Source organism: Dothidotthia symphoricarpi (genome assembly GCF_010015815.1).
Source record: "Dothidotthia symphoricarpi CBS 119687 unplaced genomic scaffold P153scaffold_18, whole genome shotgun sequence".
NCBI lineage: Eukaryota > Fungi > Ascomycota > Dothideomycetes > Pleosporales > Dothidotthiaceae > Dothidotthia > Dothidotthia symphoricarpi.
In genome coordinates this window covers 489,949-505,450 of record NW_022985025.1, presented here as the reverse complement: position 1 = coordinate 505,450, position 15,502 = coordinate 489,949, and the positions used below count along the sequence as shown (strand labels likewise).

General features: G+C 49.2%; 6 protein-coding genes across 6 annotated transcripts; 3 read left to right on the top strand and 3 right to left on the bottom strand.

Annotated features, from left to right (window-relative positions):
- Nucleotides 1-29: 29 nt before the first annotated feature.
- Nucleotides 30-1,760, bottom strand: P153DRAFT_369496 (glycoside hydrolase family 18 protein). The gene is made up of 4 exons (XM_033668790.1): nt 1,572-1,760; nt 1,090-1,521; nt 431-1,039; nt 30-377 (listed from the first exon to the last, which is right to left on the bottom strand). The coding sequence occupies exons 1-4, from the start codon at nt 1,593-1,595 to the stop codon at nt 279-281; spliced, it is 1,164 nt and encodes a 387-aa protein (XP_033520533.1). The 5' UTR covers nt 1,596-1,760; the 3' UTR covers nt 30-278.
- Nucleotides 1,761-2,530: 770 nt separating this feature from the next.
- On the bottom strand, nt 2,531-3,956 carry P153DRAFT_347083 (uncharacterized protein). Its single transcript, XM_033666152.1, has 2 exons — nt 3,730-3,956; nt 2,531-3,666 (listed from the first exon to the last, which is right to left on the bottom strand). The coding sequence occupies exons 1-2, from the start codon at nt 3,911-3,913 to the stop codon at nt 2,591-2,593; spliced, it is 1,260 nt and encodes a 419-aa protein (XP_033520532.1). The 5' UTR covers nt 3,914-3,956; the 3' UTR covers nt 2,531-2,590.
- A 4,183-nt stretch (nt 3,957-8,139) lies between these two features.
- On the top strand, nt 8,140-10,547 carry P153DRAFT_425333 (uncharacterized protein; the record flags this gene model as incomplete). The annotated part of the gene is made up of 2 exons (XM_033672540.1): nt 8,140-8,434; nt 8,617-10,547. The coding sequence occupies 2 exons, from the start codon at nt 8,140-8,142 to the stop codon at nt 10,236-10,238; spliced, it is 1,917 nt and encodes a 638-aa protein (XP_033520531.1). The 3' UTR covers nt 10,239-10,547.
- Nucleotides 10,548-10,597: 50 nt separating this feature from the next.
- P153DRAFT_298716 (TMP-TENI-domain-containing protein) lies at nt 10,598-12,375 on the bottom strand (the record flags this gene model as incomplete). The annotated part of the gene is made up of 2 exons (XM_033664226.1): nt 10,598-12,150; nt 12,270-12,375. 2 exons carry the CDS (start codon nt 12,373-12,375, stop codon nt 10,598-10,600), a joined length of 1,659 nt encoding a protein of 552 aa, XP_033520530.1.
- A 488-nt stretch (nt 12,376-12,863) lies between these two features.
- P153DRAFT_388882 (uncharacterized protein) lies at nt 12,864-13,379 on the top strand (the record flags this gene model as incomplete). Its single annotated transcript, XM_033670790.1, has 1 exon — nt 12,864-13,379. The coding sequence occupies one exon, from the start codon at nt 12,864-12,866 to the stop codon at nt 13,377-13,379; it is 516 nt and encodes a 171-aa protein (XP_033520529.1).
- P153DRAFT_85845 (eukaryotic translation initiation factor-like protein 5) lies at nt 13,304-14,882 on the top strand. Its single transcript, XM_033673452.1, has 2 exons — nt 13,304-13,363; nt 13,413-14,882. Exon 2 carries the CDS (start codon nt 13,581-13,583, stop codon nt 14,820-14,822), a length of 1,242 nt encoding a protein of 413 aa, XP_033520528.1. The 5' UTR covers nt 13,304-13,363; nt 13,413-13,580; the 3' UTR covers nt 14,823-14,882.
- The last annotated feature ends 620 nt before the right edge of the window (nt 14,883-15,502 follow it).

Genomic DNA, 15,502 nt, shown 5'->3' with positions numbered 1-15,502 from the left:
TTTGCTAGACAGCTACATGCAAACGTTGTGTGAAACTTGAAGACTATAAGTATTACTAGTATTTGCCCCATGTGGTTAGCCATGTTCTTTATTCCTTCAATCTAGTTACGATATTTTTCAGTAGAACGTAGGTTCATTCAAGGTATTTCAACTAACCGAGAGACGTGCTCACGATTGTTAGATTGATGAACACTGCATCGACTGACTATGGTATTGCTCTACCAACCACCTTAACACACAACAGGGCAACATCCCATGCATTCAATGCATGCACCTCCTCAAGTCGAGCGGCGAACATTGTCGTACTTGGAGACCGGGTAGTGGATGCAGTTCCGGTTCTGCTGCAACACGCGCGTACCGCCCAACGCGTTAGAAACCTAGACAACACATTAGCCAGACGTCTACCATCCCAGAGGAAGTGGTTTCTTACCGTCGAAACAAGACTCTTGTCATCAGCGCGGTCACCGCTGGACTCCCACCACCACGCACCACCCAACTTCTCCTTCTTGAGGTACTTAGCCTTGAGGGCCTGGACCTCGGGCGTGTCGAAGCTGATGAGCTGGCGTGTCTGGTTGTTGTACGCCCAGGACGCCACGGTCTCTCTGTCGGTGTGGATGACGCTGCCGTTCAGCGGTAGGCTCTTGTAGTCCACAGTACCCGCCTCCCACGTGCCGTCGCCGCTGCCGTTGAACTTTTGGCCCATGCCGTTCGTGTCAGCGAACGAGCGGCCGTAGAGTAGCATACCCAGGATGACTTTTCTGGAGGACGCGACTTTTGACTTGTAGTACTTGATGGCTTGTGCAGTGTTGAAGTCAGTGGTTTTGGGGTTGCGCGTCGACGGGTACACGTTGCTGAGGTGACCGGTGAAGTTCGAGAAGCCAGGGCCCATGTAGTCAAATGCCATTAGGTTCCACTCGTCGATGTACGGGTCCATGGCGGCGATAGGCATAACGGTGTACTTTAGTGGGCCGGCGGGAGCAGAAACGTCGATCTGGAAGTGGTATCCGTCGGCGTGTTTGGCAGCGTACTGGTCGAGCGCCTTCGTCATATTAGTGCCAAATACACTGAGCAAGAGATGGGGATCCATACAGTGCGGAGGAGTTTCACCGTCTCCACGAGGTTCTTTGCATCAGTTTTGTCCTCGGGATACTCCCAGTCAATGTTCACGCCGTCGAATCCCAAGTCTGCCACCATAGCCACGGAGCTCTGTACAAAGTTCCACCTCGTAGCATTGCTCGCAAGCGCTGTCTTGAAGTTATCTCTGTACGTCCAGCCACCAATGGATAGCGAAGTCTTGAGGTTGCGGTTTTGCTTCTTCAGCTTGAGTAGCTGGTTCATGTTACCAAACATTTCAGTGCCGTTGGTTGCAACATCGCCAGCAAACTTGATCTGGACGTCCGCCCACTCGTCCGAGAGGAAGACATTGCCGGTAGTGGCGTTCACATTGGCAAAGGCGTATGTAACCTTGGTGAGTTTGCTGGCAGGGAGGTCGGTCACAAAATGTTGACGTGCATAAATAGCCTTTATCACTTAATTAGTTGGAGAGCAAGACCAACCTACGACGAGCTTACCCAGTTGACATAGAAAATGCCCATTTGGTAACCACTGGAGAGCGTATCACTGATAGGAACAGCATTTGTAAGGAAAGGAAGGGCCAAAAGAGTGGTGGCACTAGAAAAACGCATGATTGCAAATGAGAGGACGGTTACTGGGAACCTGGTAGGAAGTTAGAGAGAGAATGAAAGTAGGTTTTTGCCAAAAGTCTATGCCACAGGAATAGAGTGAATATATACCCACCCCTTTGTGTCTTCGATTTCGGCACTTCAGGCGGCGGAACACATCATGTTCGCGCTCATATACCTGGATCTTCCCGCGAGTATATTTGGCCGCAGACCAAGGCTGAGTACCGAACGAATAGGGAGCATGATGTGAAACGGGGTTAAGCGGAATGTTATACCGGAGACTACGCCGTAATATGCAGCGTGCGGCTCATCATTTCAGATGCCGTGATGTTTCAACAATTCAAGTGGCTTGGTAGAACCGATGCGCCGTTTCAATCGGGCCTATCCGCGCGCTTCGTTTCGAAGAAAGTTTGCGGTACATTGTTTGATGAGACGCTTGGACGGGCTTGAGAAGTAACGATCATAAAGACTGGAAGCCAGAAATCGTGGTTAGATATGATTGTCGAGGACGTGTGTGCAGAAAGAGAAGGCCGCTCATGGCGAGAGATCGCAAGAACTGTCTAAGGTATAGGCGGCTGACCCTCCAAGCCCGATTTCAACATCTAAAATAAGTAACTATATCAAATTTGGTGCGCTTCTACTCAACAGATGTTGCTTGAGGGTCGAATGTTGAGTTGGGAAATGGGATTGAGGGGGCTGTGGGGAAGGATCGCGTTCCATCAGATATTCAGTCAGCGCAACGCGTTCTCACGTGCGTCGATCATGGCATTAGGAGATGACATCACTAGATATGCGTTTGATTGTGACAAATGTTAAAATCCAAATCACGTACCACAAAATCGTGTAATAACAAAAGCTCTTCAAGCCGATACTTCTCTTGATAAATCCCAGTCTCCTGTGGCTCTTGCCTAGTTATCAACCTGAATCTTCATGCCGAAGTCGCTAAGATTCGCAACGTATTGCTCGCCCAGCGTCGCAGGCGTCAGAATGCCTCCGCCCAACCTTCCTGCCTCTGTGCCGTCAAGGTTTCCTCTGGTTATCAGAAGAGCAGCTGCACTCAGCGTAATTGCCGTTGCCGCATACCCGCCGTGCGCACAGTCTAGCTTCGCCGTAACCTTGCCCTTATCCTGCTCGGCAATCCCTACACCGCGGTAGGAAATGAAGTCATTTTTCATACTCTCTCTGGTAGGACCCTCGCCCGGCTTTGGAATTAGGAACTTCTTTATAAGGGGCGCGATCATCCAACGGACGGGTGGGATAGCGAGGACGATGCTTGCAACGCTAAAGGCGAGTTTGATCATGGCACCGCTGAAAATGTTGCTCGCACGCATGTATTCGTTGAAACGGAACTTGGGACCATAAGCCAGGGCAGGATCAGACTGGTACAGTCCCCATGAGCGATGAACAATTGGTGCATCTGCAGCAGCCATAGGACCTGTAGTCTGTACGCCACCGAGCTCGGGTACATATTTTAGGCCAAGGAGACTATGCAGCAGATCTGCCTTGGGAGCTCCCACCACCGAGTCCGCTTTGATGGGTGAAAGACTGTAAGGATGCATGCTCTTTGCTAGATGGCTGAGCGAGTAGTTGTCGAACAGTGACAGCACTGTTAGACTTGTGCCACCGCTCACGCCCGTTTTTGAGTCGTAGAGTGTCATTATGACCCTCTCACAGGGCGCGTTGTAGCGTTTGCGGACCTCTCTTGCTAGAACGAATGCCAAGATGTCTGCAGGAACAGAGTCGAGACCGCATTGAGGGATGATGATGCTGTTGTTCTCCTTCGCGAGGCTGTCGTATTTGGCAATCATATCATAGTACCAGGGTACTTCGCCCGTGGAGTCTAGATAATGTGTTCCGTTGTTCACGCAAGCAGAGAGAACGGGCTCGCCATAGAACATGAACGGCCCCACAGTCGTGATGATGAGCTTGGTCTTTTGGGCGAGAGAATCCAGTTCTTCTTTCTTGAGCTCGCATGTTTCAATGTCTGTGATTGGTGTTAGCTTGGACCTGAGAATGATTTGGTTTGACGTGGAAGGATAGTTGTTACCTGGTTGCTTTCGGTCTGGGTTCAACCTCGTCAACTCATCAACGACAGCCTGGAGTTTCTTCGTATTGCGTCCAGCAATCGCCCACTTCAGGTCTTCCGGAAGGTGTGTGCTAACCCACTCTGCAACCAGCTTTCCAGTGTAGCCAGTCGCTCCGAGCAGGATGAGTTCGTACTGCCGGGCCATGTCTTCCTCGTCGATTAGCTTGGATGCAAATGAGTACTGGGCGGCGAGGCGGGGTTTGAGGAAGAGGTGGGAAGACATCAACCGATCCTTAAGTATTCAGTTCTCGGCATCACCTGTCAAACGGGATTCTATCCCACGCTCCGGTGAGATAAACCCGCGGATTTCGGCCAATAGAATCGTGTCATAGCGCTACATCGCAAGAACTTCAAAATCGAAGCTCTACACTAAAAATTACGTATATAGATTTAAAATTTAATTATTTTTAATACAGGTTAATAGGACTAATTAAAGTTAAGATAATTATATTTTTAGTATATTTACTACGCTAGCCTAAGCTGCAGACATATATTATTACTAATAAGCTAAGATTTAAGCTCCTCCTTATTTATATAAAGAGACTAGCAAAGATAGTAAATTATTTTATTATACTTTAAATACTTAAATACTATCTTCTACAGTCTCTTATTCTAAACTAAGTTAAGATTTAAGCTTAAAATAACTTATAGAGATATTTTTTAGGTAGCTTAGAAGCTAATTCTAGCGTAAATTATATATAATTAATAATTATTTTAAGTATAGAGTTTAATAAGTTTATAGCTAATAATTAGTACAGGAACAGCTTTAATTAAGTGTTATTTATAAAGGAGTATTTACTGCTTTAACAAGCCCTTAAGTTTAACTATAAGGTTAAGAAGAAAGTTTCTATAAGTACTCTATTTATAAAGCAAAGTACTGTTTTTACTACTATAGAGCTTATAAGTATTTATAAGTATAATATTAAGTAGGAGCGTAAATAGAGGCCTCTAGGTTTTACAATAGACGCGTTAAAGTAGGTAATAACTCTAAAGTTAATTAAATTAATTAATTATATTTATAAACTTATTATAGAGATTAATTAAAACTAAGATCTCTATTTTCTTATAAAGCGTGTCTTTAAAAGCTATATACATTTAGACTACTCTAATCTATATTTTACCTAGTCTTTTCCTTAGCCTAGTAATAGTAGCTACTAAATTATTAAATATTATAGTAAATAGAATAACATTATTATTATACTAAGCTATTATCTTAACTTCTTTACTTCCTAAAGTATTATAGTAAATAGTACTCTACTTAAGTTTATTATATTAAGCCTTAATATTAATAAGATCTATTAAGAAGCCCTTAGCTAGGTTACTAAGAGTAGTTAGGAGCTTAGGCTCTAGCCCCTAACTACTCTAAGTCTTCTATATAGGCTGCGTAGGTAGGAGTAATAGCAATAACATTATTACTAGTAGCGCATTTTTCTAGAGCTAGCTGCGCTTCTTAGGTAGCTAAGATAATATTATTAGTAGAGCTACAGCTTTGCATTTTATAGAAGGCTACTATAATACCTAAGATACTTAAGATAAAATATTACCTATACTAATTTTACGTAGAGTCTTCTCTATCTATATAGTACCTATAGCTATAATTCTAGCGCGCTATAACTTCTTAAGTAATAGTACTAATATAAATAAGTTATTTATAAAAATTACGTATTTATTAGGCTTAAGTAGCTATATATTAATATTACTAGCAAAGTAGTCTAGAGTAAGGTAGAGTATAAGAGCTTAAGTAGAACAGAAACTAAGTTCTACGTAATATAGGTTAAGTTTATAAGAGCTATTACTAGAATTTAAACCTTTACTATAGAAAAGCTAGTTTAATTAATACTTAGAATCTCTAAAGTACTACGTTTTATAACTTATTAAGTTAGACTTATAATTAATTATAGTCTTCTTCTTAGCGTAACTATAGAAGTAAGTTATACTCTTATCTATAGCTAAATATTACCTTAGGCTCTAGTAATATTAGCTAACGTAATAGATATATTTAGAAAACTCTTATACTTACTTAAATAAATACTTAAATAGATTATTAATATTATAAGGTTAAGTAATATAAAAGTAATAATTAATCTACTTAAATTAGATAAGGCTTATAATCTTATATAGATAAATATAAACTACTCTAAATTAATTATTAGAGTACTAATAGTCTTTAACTTATACCTTCTTATATATACCTATATAGATTTATATAGCTAGGTAACTAAAGATTTTATACAGCGTTACTAGTCTTTATAGATAAGAGTACTCTAGAGTAGAGCTAGGTAGGCATTATTAATAAGTATTCTTATTAGTAAAGTAGTATATTTTTATAATCTTATTATTAGTAAAGAAGAGCTTAAAGAGTTTAATAGGTATCTAATTATAAGGCTTACTATTATAGTAAGGTAGGCGTAGGCTACCTTACTTATTAAGGTTATTAAGTATAAGCAGTTTCTACGTTAGTAGAGGGTTTTTAGGGTAGCCTTTAAGGTATATAAGTAAAGGCTTCTACTGTAATTTTTAAGTAGCTAGAGCATCCTTAGGTATAAGGTTATTATTAGCGCAGCTGCGTAGAGCTATTTTAGGAGTAAATAGTATTAATAATTATAGAGTAAAACGTTAAAGTATAAAGTAAGTTAGTATTAAGTTAATTAATAGTTTCTAAGTTTAAAGTTTATAACGTTTACTAAACGCTAACTTACTAACGCCAAGCCCTGCTCTAATTAGTTTAAAGTCGGGCCGAAATCCGTGGGTTTATCTCACCGGAGCGTGGGATAGCGTTCCACTGGCAACATGAGTCGGAGGAACTCCTACAACGGGTGGTGATAGCCAAGCTCCGATTCACAAGGAACTAGCTCATTGACTAGAGACTGGCTTGAGCGGGAAGATGAAGTCATACTTACCGAGGCAGGAGCAGTTTTTGAATACAACAATTGATCGCGGCCCTGCTTAGAGAGTAGAGATGTTGCGAAAAGCTGAAGCTTTCTTCCATATTCTCACTTTTTCGCGATAGACGACGAGAACAGCGCATCATACGTTCATGCGATGATGTCAGTTGCTGGTTGAGTGACCCTATGACCAATGCGGTTTAGTGGGTTTCGGTTGGAGAAACACGCACCTTGGATGGGCAACGACAAGAGAAACGTTCCCACCGTCACCACACTCGAGGCGCCAGTTATGACAGCGTTTATGATCGCACAGGAAACTGCCGCGTGCCAGGTCGCTACTGAAAGCTCTTAGTGTTGGTATGAGGACAGGAGGACCCGGCGAAACAGCGGGGTTCTAGGATAGCTTGGTTAGCACCTGCAACACACACGTCCTCAGCAGAGCCACTGATTCCTTGAAGACACACAGGTCTCTAGACTCGTCTGCTTTGCATCTCTCTGAGAGAAGGTTTGCACACGCGACGCGAGTGCGAGTCGCCCGCAACAACCCATAGCCTCACCGGGCGCTTACAGAGCCGCGAGACTATAGATCTAGAAATGTCAAGACCACTTCTTCTCAGCAGACCAGGCTCCCTGCAAACTTCAGAAATGCAAGTCGCACGTCGGTTGCGAACAAAGATACCAATAAACTATATACCGAAACTTGGCTCGACTTCGTTTCGCGTCCGTCTCGCTCTTCTCCCTCCATAAACTCTACATCGAGACACTCGTGATACCAGTGCGGTTCAGACGGGATGCATTACAGTGTGCCTGTGCTACGTAGGCAAAGAGGACTTGCGTGCCTAAAGACGTCCAGGCCTAGGCGCCTCTGTTGAATCGCTTTGTACGGTATCAGAGGCGGCAACGACAAGAGACCTGTTGTTCAATCAGCATCGCTTGTCATGTGCGCGACCGGCTGGGTACATGTACGAGTTCCCACCTTGGACGGCTGCCTGAGGAACGACTCTTGTGCGCCTCAAAATTCAACCCTCACCTGATGAGGGATTGCCGCACGGTGTTAAACCTCCTAGGGATAAGTCACTGAAAAAGATAACGAAAAATGACATGTTGTTTACATTCGGAGCAGTAAATCGGTTATCTGGACTTGTCATCTGGTCATCCGCTTAGAGAGCCGTGACACGTGGTAAGGTAAACCTGGAGACCAATACGAATAGAACAACTGCGTCACCGACTGCTCCAATCCCAGAGAGCTGTATCTTCCAAGACAACCAGACTCCACTTTGTCTTTCCTTCTGCACGCATCTTGGGCGTCCCAGGGTCTAGCGAGTGGTTGTGGTTGTGGCAGCTACAGGGGTCACGACTAGGCCAAGACATTAGCGTCCGGCCTTTATATGTAGAGAGGGGCCCTGCTCCGCTCTCACCTTCTCACTTCGACATATGAATCGCGTCGCCCAACTTTCTCGCGTTCTCTTCTCAGGAAAAAACAACAATGGTCGAGACTTGTATAGTCTGCCTCGGCGACCTCGCCCACCAAGACGAAGGTCTTCCCGCCACCGCATCATCGCTCGCGACCGACTCACTTGAGGTTGCGGCTAATGGTGACCACGATACGACCAAACAGACACCTTCCGAGCAGACCAAAGAGGACGAGTTGATCGCGCATCTGCTCCCTTGTGGTCACGATCTACACGACGAATGTTTGAAACCCTGGGTAGAGAGGGCGAACAGCTGTCCGATATGCCGAGCCAGTTTCAACATGGTGGAGCTCAGCATGCGCGTTGGAGGTATGTAACCGAGGATGTCACTACAAGCTGCAGTCGCGATGTTGCTGTTGTTTTCCGGTAGCGACGCAACTACTGGCTAAATGGTCAGTCGAACTCAGCTTCACCCATGTGTAGCCCACATCGCTGTGATGACCATGATTTGACAAGATGCATTGAAGAACACCTAGCTAACAAGTACGCAGGGCCCAAGCTATCCGACTATGCCGTGCAGGATAAACAGCAAGTCGCCGACATCGATCCGTCTATGATCATCGACGAGGACTACATGCTTGAGGATGACGGCAGCTATGACGCATGCATGGTGTGTGATGAGTTTGGCGATGCATCGCAGCTTATGTACTGTCACAGCTGCGAGCAGCTCTGCCACGTCTTCTGTGGTGGTCTCGATCAGATGCCGACGCGCGGCGCCTGGTACTGCCAGGGATGCATTGAGAACCCGGCACTTCTAGAGGCTGCCTCCCAACGACGGACTGCTCAGCGGGGTCCTGCTGCTTGGGTCAACGGACGCAGCCGCGTGCCCCGCCACAACCGAGCTCCAGACGAATGGGTCGGTGTCTGGCAGAGTGTATGGAATCGCTTGCAGTTCGACATCGAGTTCCCTTTCGAAGACGACGAACAATCCGAAGACCATTCGGAAGTCCTGAGGCGGGAGGCTCACGAGTGGGAGCGGCGTTTCGACCTCGCGCGTCAGTTGGGTGCTGGCACTCGATTTCGCGCGGCTGCAGATAACGTCCACACCCGACGTCGCGGATCTAACCGGTCTACCACCCGACCCCCAAATCGCTCGCTCCATCGAGAAGCTCCGAAGACACCCCGAGACCCCGAGTCCCAGGAAGAACTCCGCGCATGGAATCAGTTTGAGAAGGCGCGCGATCAGCTCGCCCAACTGGACGCACTTCCTGCACCCGACAACAGCACCACTAGCAGCCTTCGACGCAAGCGAAAGTCTGCTCCTTCTTCGCCTACCGAGTCTGAGCCTCGCGAACAGATGCCTGAGCGCAAGCTGAAGCGCCCTCGAACCCGTCTGCAGATCGACAACGGCGAGTCATCCGCCGCTGCAGCTCGCCGCAACCCAGCCAACCACAATAACCCTCAGGGGTCAGTCGCCTCGCCCCCAGCAGGCCAGGGTGCTGAGTCATCCACTGCGCCCGGCTTTCTGCAGTCTCTACTACAGGAAGTTGAAGTTGATCGCTTTGCCGAACGTGACAAGGAGATCGCCGCCCCACAGCCTCGGCGCATCATTGTCGAGCGGGCCTGTTCACCCCAGAACTCGTCCCCTGGGTTGTCTCCTATCTACTTCGCACCACGCGGTATGACCACGCCGCCTCCGTTAAACCTCAGTCGTCCAAGGTCGCCTGTTGAGCTAGACCAGCAACTCTCGCCTACCTATTCGCCTTACTCGCCTGCGGATGATGATCGAATTGGTCGTCGCAGGCACACACATCGCTCGGCTGGTCTCAGCAGCCCTCCTCGCTCAAAGGACTCTTCGCCTTCTCGCCCCCCAACCCTTTCGTACTCGACCAAGGCGGAGCTGCAGCGTATGGTGACGGCTGTTCTCAAGCCGTTGTACCTGAAGAAGGAAGTGTCAAAAGAGGAATATACAGACATCAACCGCGACATCTCACGCCTGTTATACGAGAAGGTGGGAGGAGCTGGTGCCGATGCTCTAGCAGATCACGATACAAGGGAGAAGTGGCAGCGCATGGCGACTGATGAGGTGGATGGTGCTGTTAAAGCGTTGCGGGCGAGTGGTGCGACAGTTCTTTCACCTGCCGCCGAGGACTCTACTTCGTCCTCTTCATGATAGCATTGACGCGTTGTTTCTCTTGTCGATGCAGTCTTAGCGAGTTTGTGTTCACCGCATAGGTGTATCTTGGGCGTTAGGTTCTTTCGGTCATGTATCACGTCTACGCCGGCGATACGGGGTTACATTTGGAAGGATGGGTAAGATACCACGGAGTTTGGCATTTCTCAGGGCACGGAGTTTCGATACCGGTATTGGTCGCTGTCTAGAACATAATACGACCTTTTTGAGCTCATGATAGAGTTTTGTACGTCACACTTGGAGTTCTTTGTCTCGTGGTGCATACTGTCTTCGGTAAGAGCAGCCAATCTGTCTTCTATATGCTTTCTTATATCTCCACTTCCTTCCTTATCGTCTGCTTATGGTATCTCCTCGAGCAGTTTCGCATCAGGGATGTTCTTTATGCACTCGATCTTTTGCAACGCCGTCCAGTCACCCCTGTCTTCGACAATCTCCAACCCCCGACTATACAGCTCGTCGAGAAACGCGGGCACAAACGTCCCTGGACCCTTTACATCGTCACGTGTCGCCGCATGTTGCGCCGCGATCTCAAAATGCAGGATACCCGCCACAGCAGCATGCAGCTTATCCTCTGGATTGGCGGCCAGGTACGCGGACAGCGTGGTGCCGAGCGTGCAGCCGCTACCAGTGATGAGGCCGAGATACTTGTGGCCGTTGGAAATGGCATACATGCGTGTGCCGTCGCTGATGACATCTGTCGCGCCCGTCATGAGGACGACGTTGCGCTCGCGGGCGGCGAGGGAGGAGACAATGTACGCCCTCTGCTCGAGTGAAAAGAGTGAGTCGCCGCTGTCGACGCCGCGTTGCTGCGAGTTGTCGTGCAGCGTGAAGCCTGACGCGCGGGCAACGGCTAGGATTTCTCGCTCGTTGCCTTTGATCAAGTCGAAGTAGCCGCTCCGCATCAGGAAGGAGGTTGCTTCTCTGCGGATGGCTGTTGCGCCCGCGCCTACGGGGTCGAACACTATGGGTCCGCCGGCGGCGTTGTACGCTGTGATTGCCTTTGCGTAGTTTGAGAGACCGTCTGGAGTCACGGTGCCCATGTTTACTACGAGGCCGCCACCGAGTTTCGACAGGTCGATTGCCTCGTCGCCGTAGTTTGCCATGATGGGGGAGGCGCCGATGGCGAGGGCGACGTTCGCGGCGAAGTTCTGGACTACGAGGTTGGTCATGTTGTGGGAGAGGGGGCTCTTTTCGTGGACGCGTTTGGTCGCTTTCGTGGATGCGGTCATGAGAGCTTTGATTTCATCTTCTTCTTTTTCGAACCAGAAGTGCGGCTCGGAGGAAGTGGCCTTGAAGGGGGGTGGGGAAGCGAGAAGGCGCTGCAGGTTTGCTGATGCGGTTTTGGGGTCTGGGGAGCCTACGATTGCGGAGACTACGGCAACGCCATCGATGGTCTTTGGCTTTGGCGTGTTGGGGCGTGGAGCGCACAGCTGGTGCACTACACGTTGGAGGTTGGATGCGTTGACACCACCTATGCACACCGTTTTGATTTTCTGGGAAGCATCATCGCCGGCATCGAGAAAGCGCAGGATCTTACGGATGCCGTTCACGCCGATGATGTCTTTGATGTTCTTCTTCGTGTTGGTGGCGTAGAGTGTTCCGATGCCTAGGTAGTCTGCTCCTCGCTCAACGGCTATCCTAGATTCGTCCAGAGAAGACACTGTCGCGCCGATGATCTTGTCGTCTCCCAGGATCTTGCGCGCCTCGACAATGTTCATATCATCTTGTCCAAGATGCACACCCTCGCATCCCACGGCGAGGGCAACGTCGACACGGTCGTTGATTAGGAGGGGGATATTGTGTTGTTTGCATTTTTCGTGCAGTCTCTTTGCTGTTGAGATGAGGGCGCCCGTGTCACTTGACTTGTCGCGATACTGAACGATTGTCACGCCTGGCGAAGAGTTAGATTTTGCTGTTATCTTTCGCTTGTAGTTCGGTATAGAAATTTGATAGAAGACTCCACATGTGAAGTCAATGACTCGGTATGATGATCAATGGAACACAACTCACCTCCAAGCAAAGCCTGCTCAACAACTTCAACGAGATCTCGTGAACCCAGTATGGCTTCCGTCGAGTCAGTCACGAGGTACAGCGAATAGTCGACCTGGTTCTTCATGTTTGCACTTGGATACCTGAAGAGTCAGATTCGGCAGTGGTGTACGTGACGACGGTTGGCAAACATTACACTCAAACGAGGCTTCACTAGAAATGATGTAGTAGAAAACCTGAACAACCGTGCTTGTGGTGCGTTGATGGAATCATTGATTGTGATGCTGTTTGGAGAAGTTCGCAGTCAACCCAGGTTACCCCACACTCGAACTGCGGGAGGGTCAACAAATCTTGCCATCATGCACCACGACAATACAGCAACCGTAGGTAGGTAATACTCTATATGCGGTAATTACCTGGTCCATGGTAACTTTTGAGACGTCACAGCTACGAGGAATAGAGTATTATAGCAACCCTGCTGTGTAGTGCTTTGCTTGAACGACTCACGGGCTTTGCAGAGATTCACCCGCAGTAGCGTGATGCTTGGCCACCGTTTTGTTTCGCCTGACAACGTCTTTGACGTGGGTTGAAGCGGCAGCAGTCGCAAAGCAAACGATGCTCGTGCCTTTGCTGCAGTCACAAATTGATTGCCTACGAGCATATTCGGCAAATGGTGCCAAACAAGTGGAGGCCGCCTTACCCGCGGGGCTGCAGGTGTTTGAGCATGACCCGCAGAAGTTGGTCGTCGTCTACCGGATCTCCATCGCACTGGCCCAAGTTCGGCGATTTGAAATTTCAAGGCCGTCACCTTTAAATACCCTTCCATTGTGTCGACAACTCCCACTCACACACGCAAATTCACCGGACACTCGCCAACCCAGTGACCGCTACTGGCAGCAGCAGCAAGATCAAGCACCTACATCACACACAGCACACAAAGCGCCAACCCTCCCGCCGCGTCGCAGCCCCGCGACCTCGCCAAACCGCCACCTTTGCACTCCAGGACAAGCACCAAACCGTACCACAGCGCCGTCCACGACAACTGCGGTATATGTATTCGCGCCAAAGCTACGCCTTCCGAGTCGAACCTCCCCCCAAACTGCAAAAATTTCGCTGTACGCGGATACCTAGCAGTTCCCAGCACAGCACCAACGGTTAGTCCAGTGCCTCTCTGACCCCGAGTCACACATACACCCACACAACGCGAGAGCCTGCGTCTACTGCATGTCTCTTTCGGCCACAGTCAACATTTTCGACCTGACCTTGCACGTTCGTCCGCTGCATACCCAAAAGTAAAAAACCCAATACCAACCCACCCCCACAACCGTCACCATGGCTACCATCAACATCCGCCGCGATGTCACCGACCAGTTCTACCGCTACAAGATGGAGCGTATCCAGTCTAAGATCGAAGGCAAGGGCAACGGCATCAAGACTGTCATTGTCAACCTGACCAGCGTCGCCAACTCGCTTGCCCGCCCCCCCGCTCATGTCATCAAATACTTTGGTTTCGAGCTGGGAGCCCAGACCAACACGAATCCCAACGACGACCGCTGGATCATCAACGGCGCCCACGACGCCAGCAAGCTACAGGACTACCTCGACGGCTTCATCTCCAAGTTCGTTCTGTGCAAGAAGTGCAAGAACCCCGAGACCGACGTCCACATCAAGGATGGAAACATCACGCTTGACTGCAAGGCGTGTGGTAAGATCTCTGATGTCGATGCCCGCCTCAAGCTGAGCTCCTTCATCTTGAAGGATGCACCCAAGAAGGGCAAGAAGGACAAGTCGACCAAGAAGGCCGAGCGTCGTGCCCGCAAGGAGGCCGAGGCCCGAGGTGAAGAGCCCTCGCAGAACGGCAGCCCCGGTGACAGCGCAGAGGACGACGAGAACGGCGACTTTGACGTTGAGGCTGGTAGTGACGACGAGCTCACTCGCCAGATCAACGAGGGTGCTGACGAGATTGAGGAAGCCAAGGAAGTCGAGTGGCACCTTGACACCTCTGAGGAGGCCATCAGGGCTCGCGCCAAGGATCTCCCGGATGACCTCAAGCGTGCTCTGGTCATTGAGGATGATGAGGAAGGCGAGGGTGGTTCCAACTACGACGTCTTTGGCAAGTGGATCATCGACACCGCCGCGGAGAAGGGCAGCGTTGACAAGCTTGACAACGTCGAGATCTACCTCAAGGCCAAGGAGCTCGGTATCGAGTCGAAGCACCGCACCCTGACCGTCATCCCCCAGACTCTCTTCACCGAGAAGATTGTCAAGCAGATCGAGGGGCGCGCTCCCATGCTCAAGAAGCTCCTCACTTCTGAGCGCCACGAGAAGGCCTTCCTTGGTGGTACTGAGCGCTTCGTCGGCAACGACAAGCCCGAGCTCATCCCCCAGATCTCGGCCATCCTGCTCAAGTACTACGAGAACGACCTCGTCTCTGAGGAGGTTCTCAAGGGCTGGTGCTCCAAGGCGAGCAAGAAGTACGTCGATCTCAAGACGAGCAAGAGCGTGCGCAAGGCGGCTGAGAAGTTTGCCGAGTGGCTCGAGAACGCGGAGAGCGATGAGGAGGATTCTGAGTAGTTTGTTGATGATTTGCTTTGATTTGCTTTTCAACGGCGTGTGGACAACTCTCCTCCTGTGTTTGCGTTGCTGGGGTTCGAGTTGGACGATGAATGTGCATTCTTCTCTCTCTCTCTACTTTACCTAGTATATAAAATCCTGCTTGCTCTGACTATGAACCACGCCCGTGCTTTCCTGTGAGATGCGCCGTCCCTCGAACCAGGCTCTTGGGCCCACCAGCGCGCAGAGTAAACCAACGCCATGCAAGATAATTTTTCGTTGCCTCTGACTACTTCTCACGCGAAAGCAGTCGGCCCTCGCCTAGCCCACCAACCCATGCTCCCAGCGCACGGCATGTCCGCTCCCACTCGTCTGGAATTGGGCAAGTCGCCGGGGGACTAGCAGCACGCTATGTGGAGATCGACGCGCGAGCGAACGCGAGGGCCCGGCAAGTCTTTTCCTCCAAGGATTGCGGTCGCATGGGGAGAAGATAAAATGGTGGCTGACCCCCCACCCGCGGCTCACATATCACACACATCCATGCTTCATCTTGCCTGAACGACAATACACCGCGCGCGACTTCTGGAGTTTTGCGCTCGCGACGTTCGGGATAAGAAAGCTCCGCTGTGCTATCTATCTAGATATTTGATTCTAAGACTGCTGGATTGATTGTTGATTGATTGGTATATTCGATAAGACGA

What these genes read in the sequence shown, in the direction of transcription:
- P153DRAFT_369496 (XM_033668790.1), bottom strand. Translation starts at nt 1,595, where the DNA reads ATGGGCATTTTCTATGTCAACTGG. An exon ending in GCATTTTCTATGTCAACTGG is followed by an intron (nt 1,522 to 1,571) that starts GTAAGCTCGTCG and finishes TAAGTGATAAAG; the next exon opens with GCTATTTATGCACGTCAACA. An exon ending in CGGTGAAACTCCTCCGCACT is followed by an intron (nt 1,040 to 1,089) that starts GTATGGATCCCC and finishes AATATGACGAAG; the next exon opens with GCGCTCGACCAGTACGCTGC.
- P153DRAFT_347083 (XM_033666152.1), bottom strand. Translation starts at nt 3,913, where the DNA reads ATGGCCCGGCAGTACGAACTCATCCTGCTCGGAGCGACTGGCTACACT. An exon ending in CCCAGACCGAAAGCAACCAG is followed by an intron (nt 3,667 to 3,729) that starts GTAACAACTATC and finishes CACCAATCACAG; the next exon opens with ACATTGAAACATGCGAGCTC.
- P153DRAFT_85845 (XM_033673452.1), top strand. Translation starts at nt 13,581, where the DNA reads ATGGCTACCATCAACATCCGCCGCGATGTCACCGACCAGTTCTACCGC.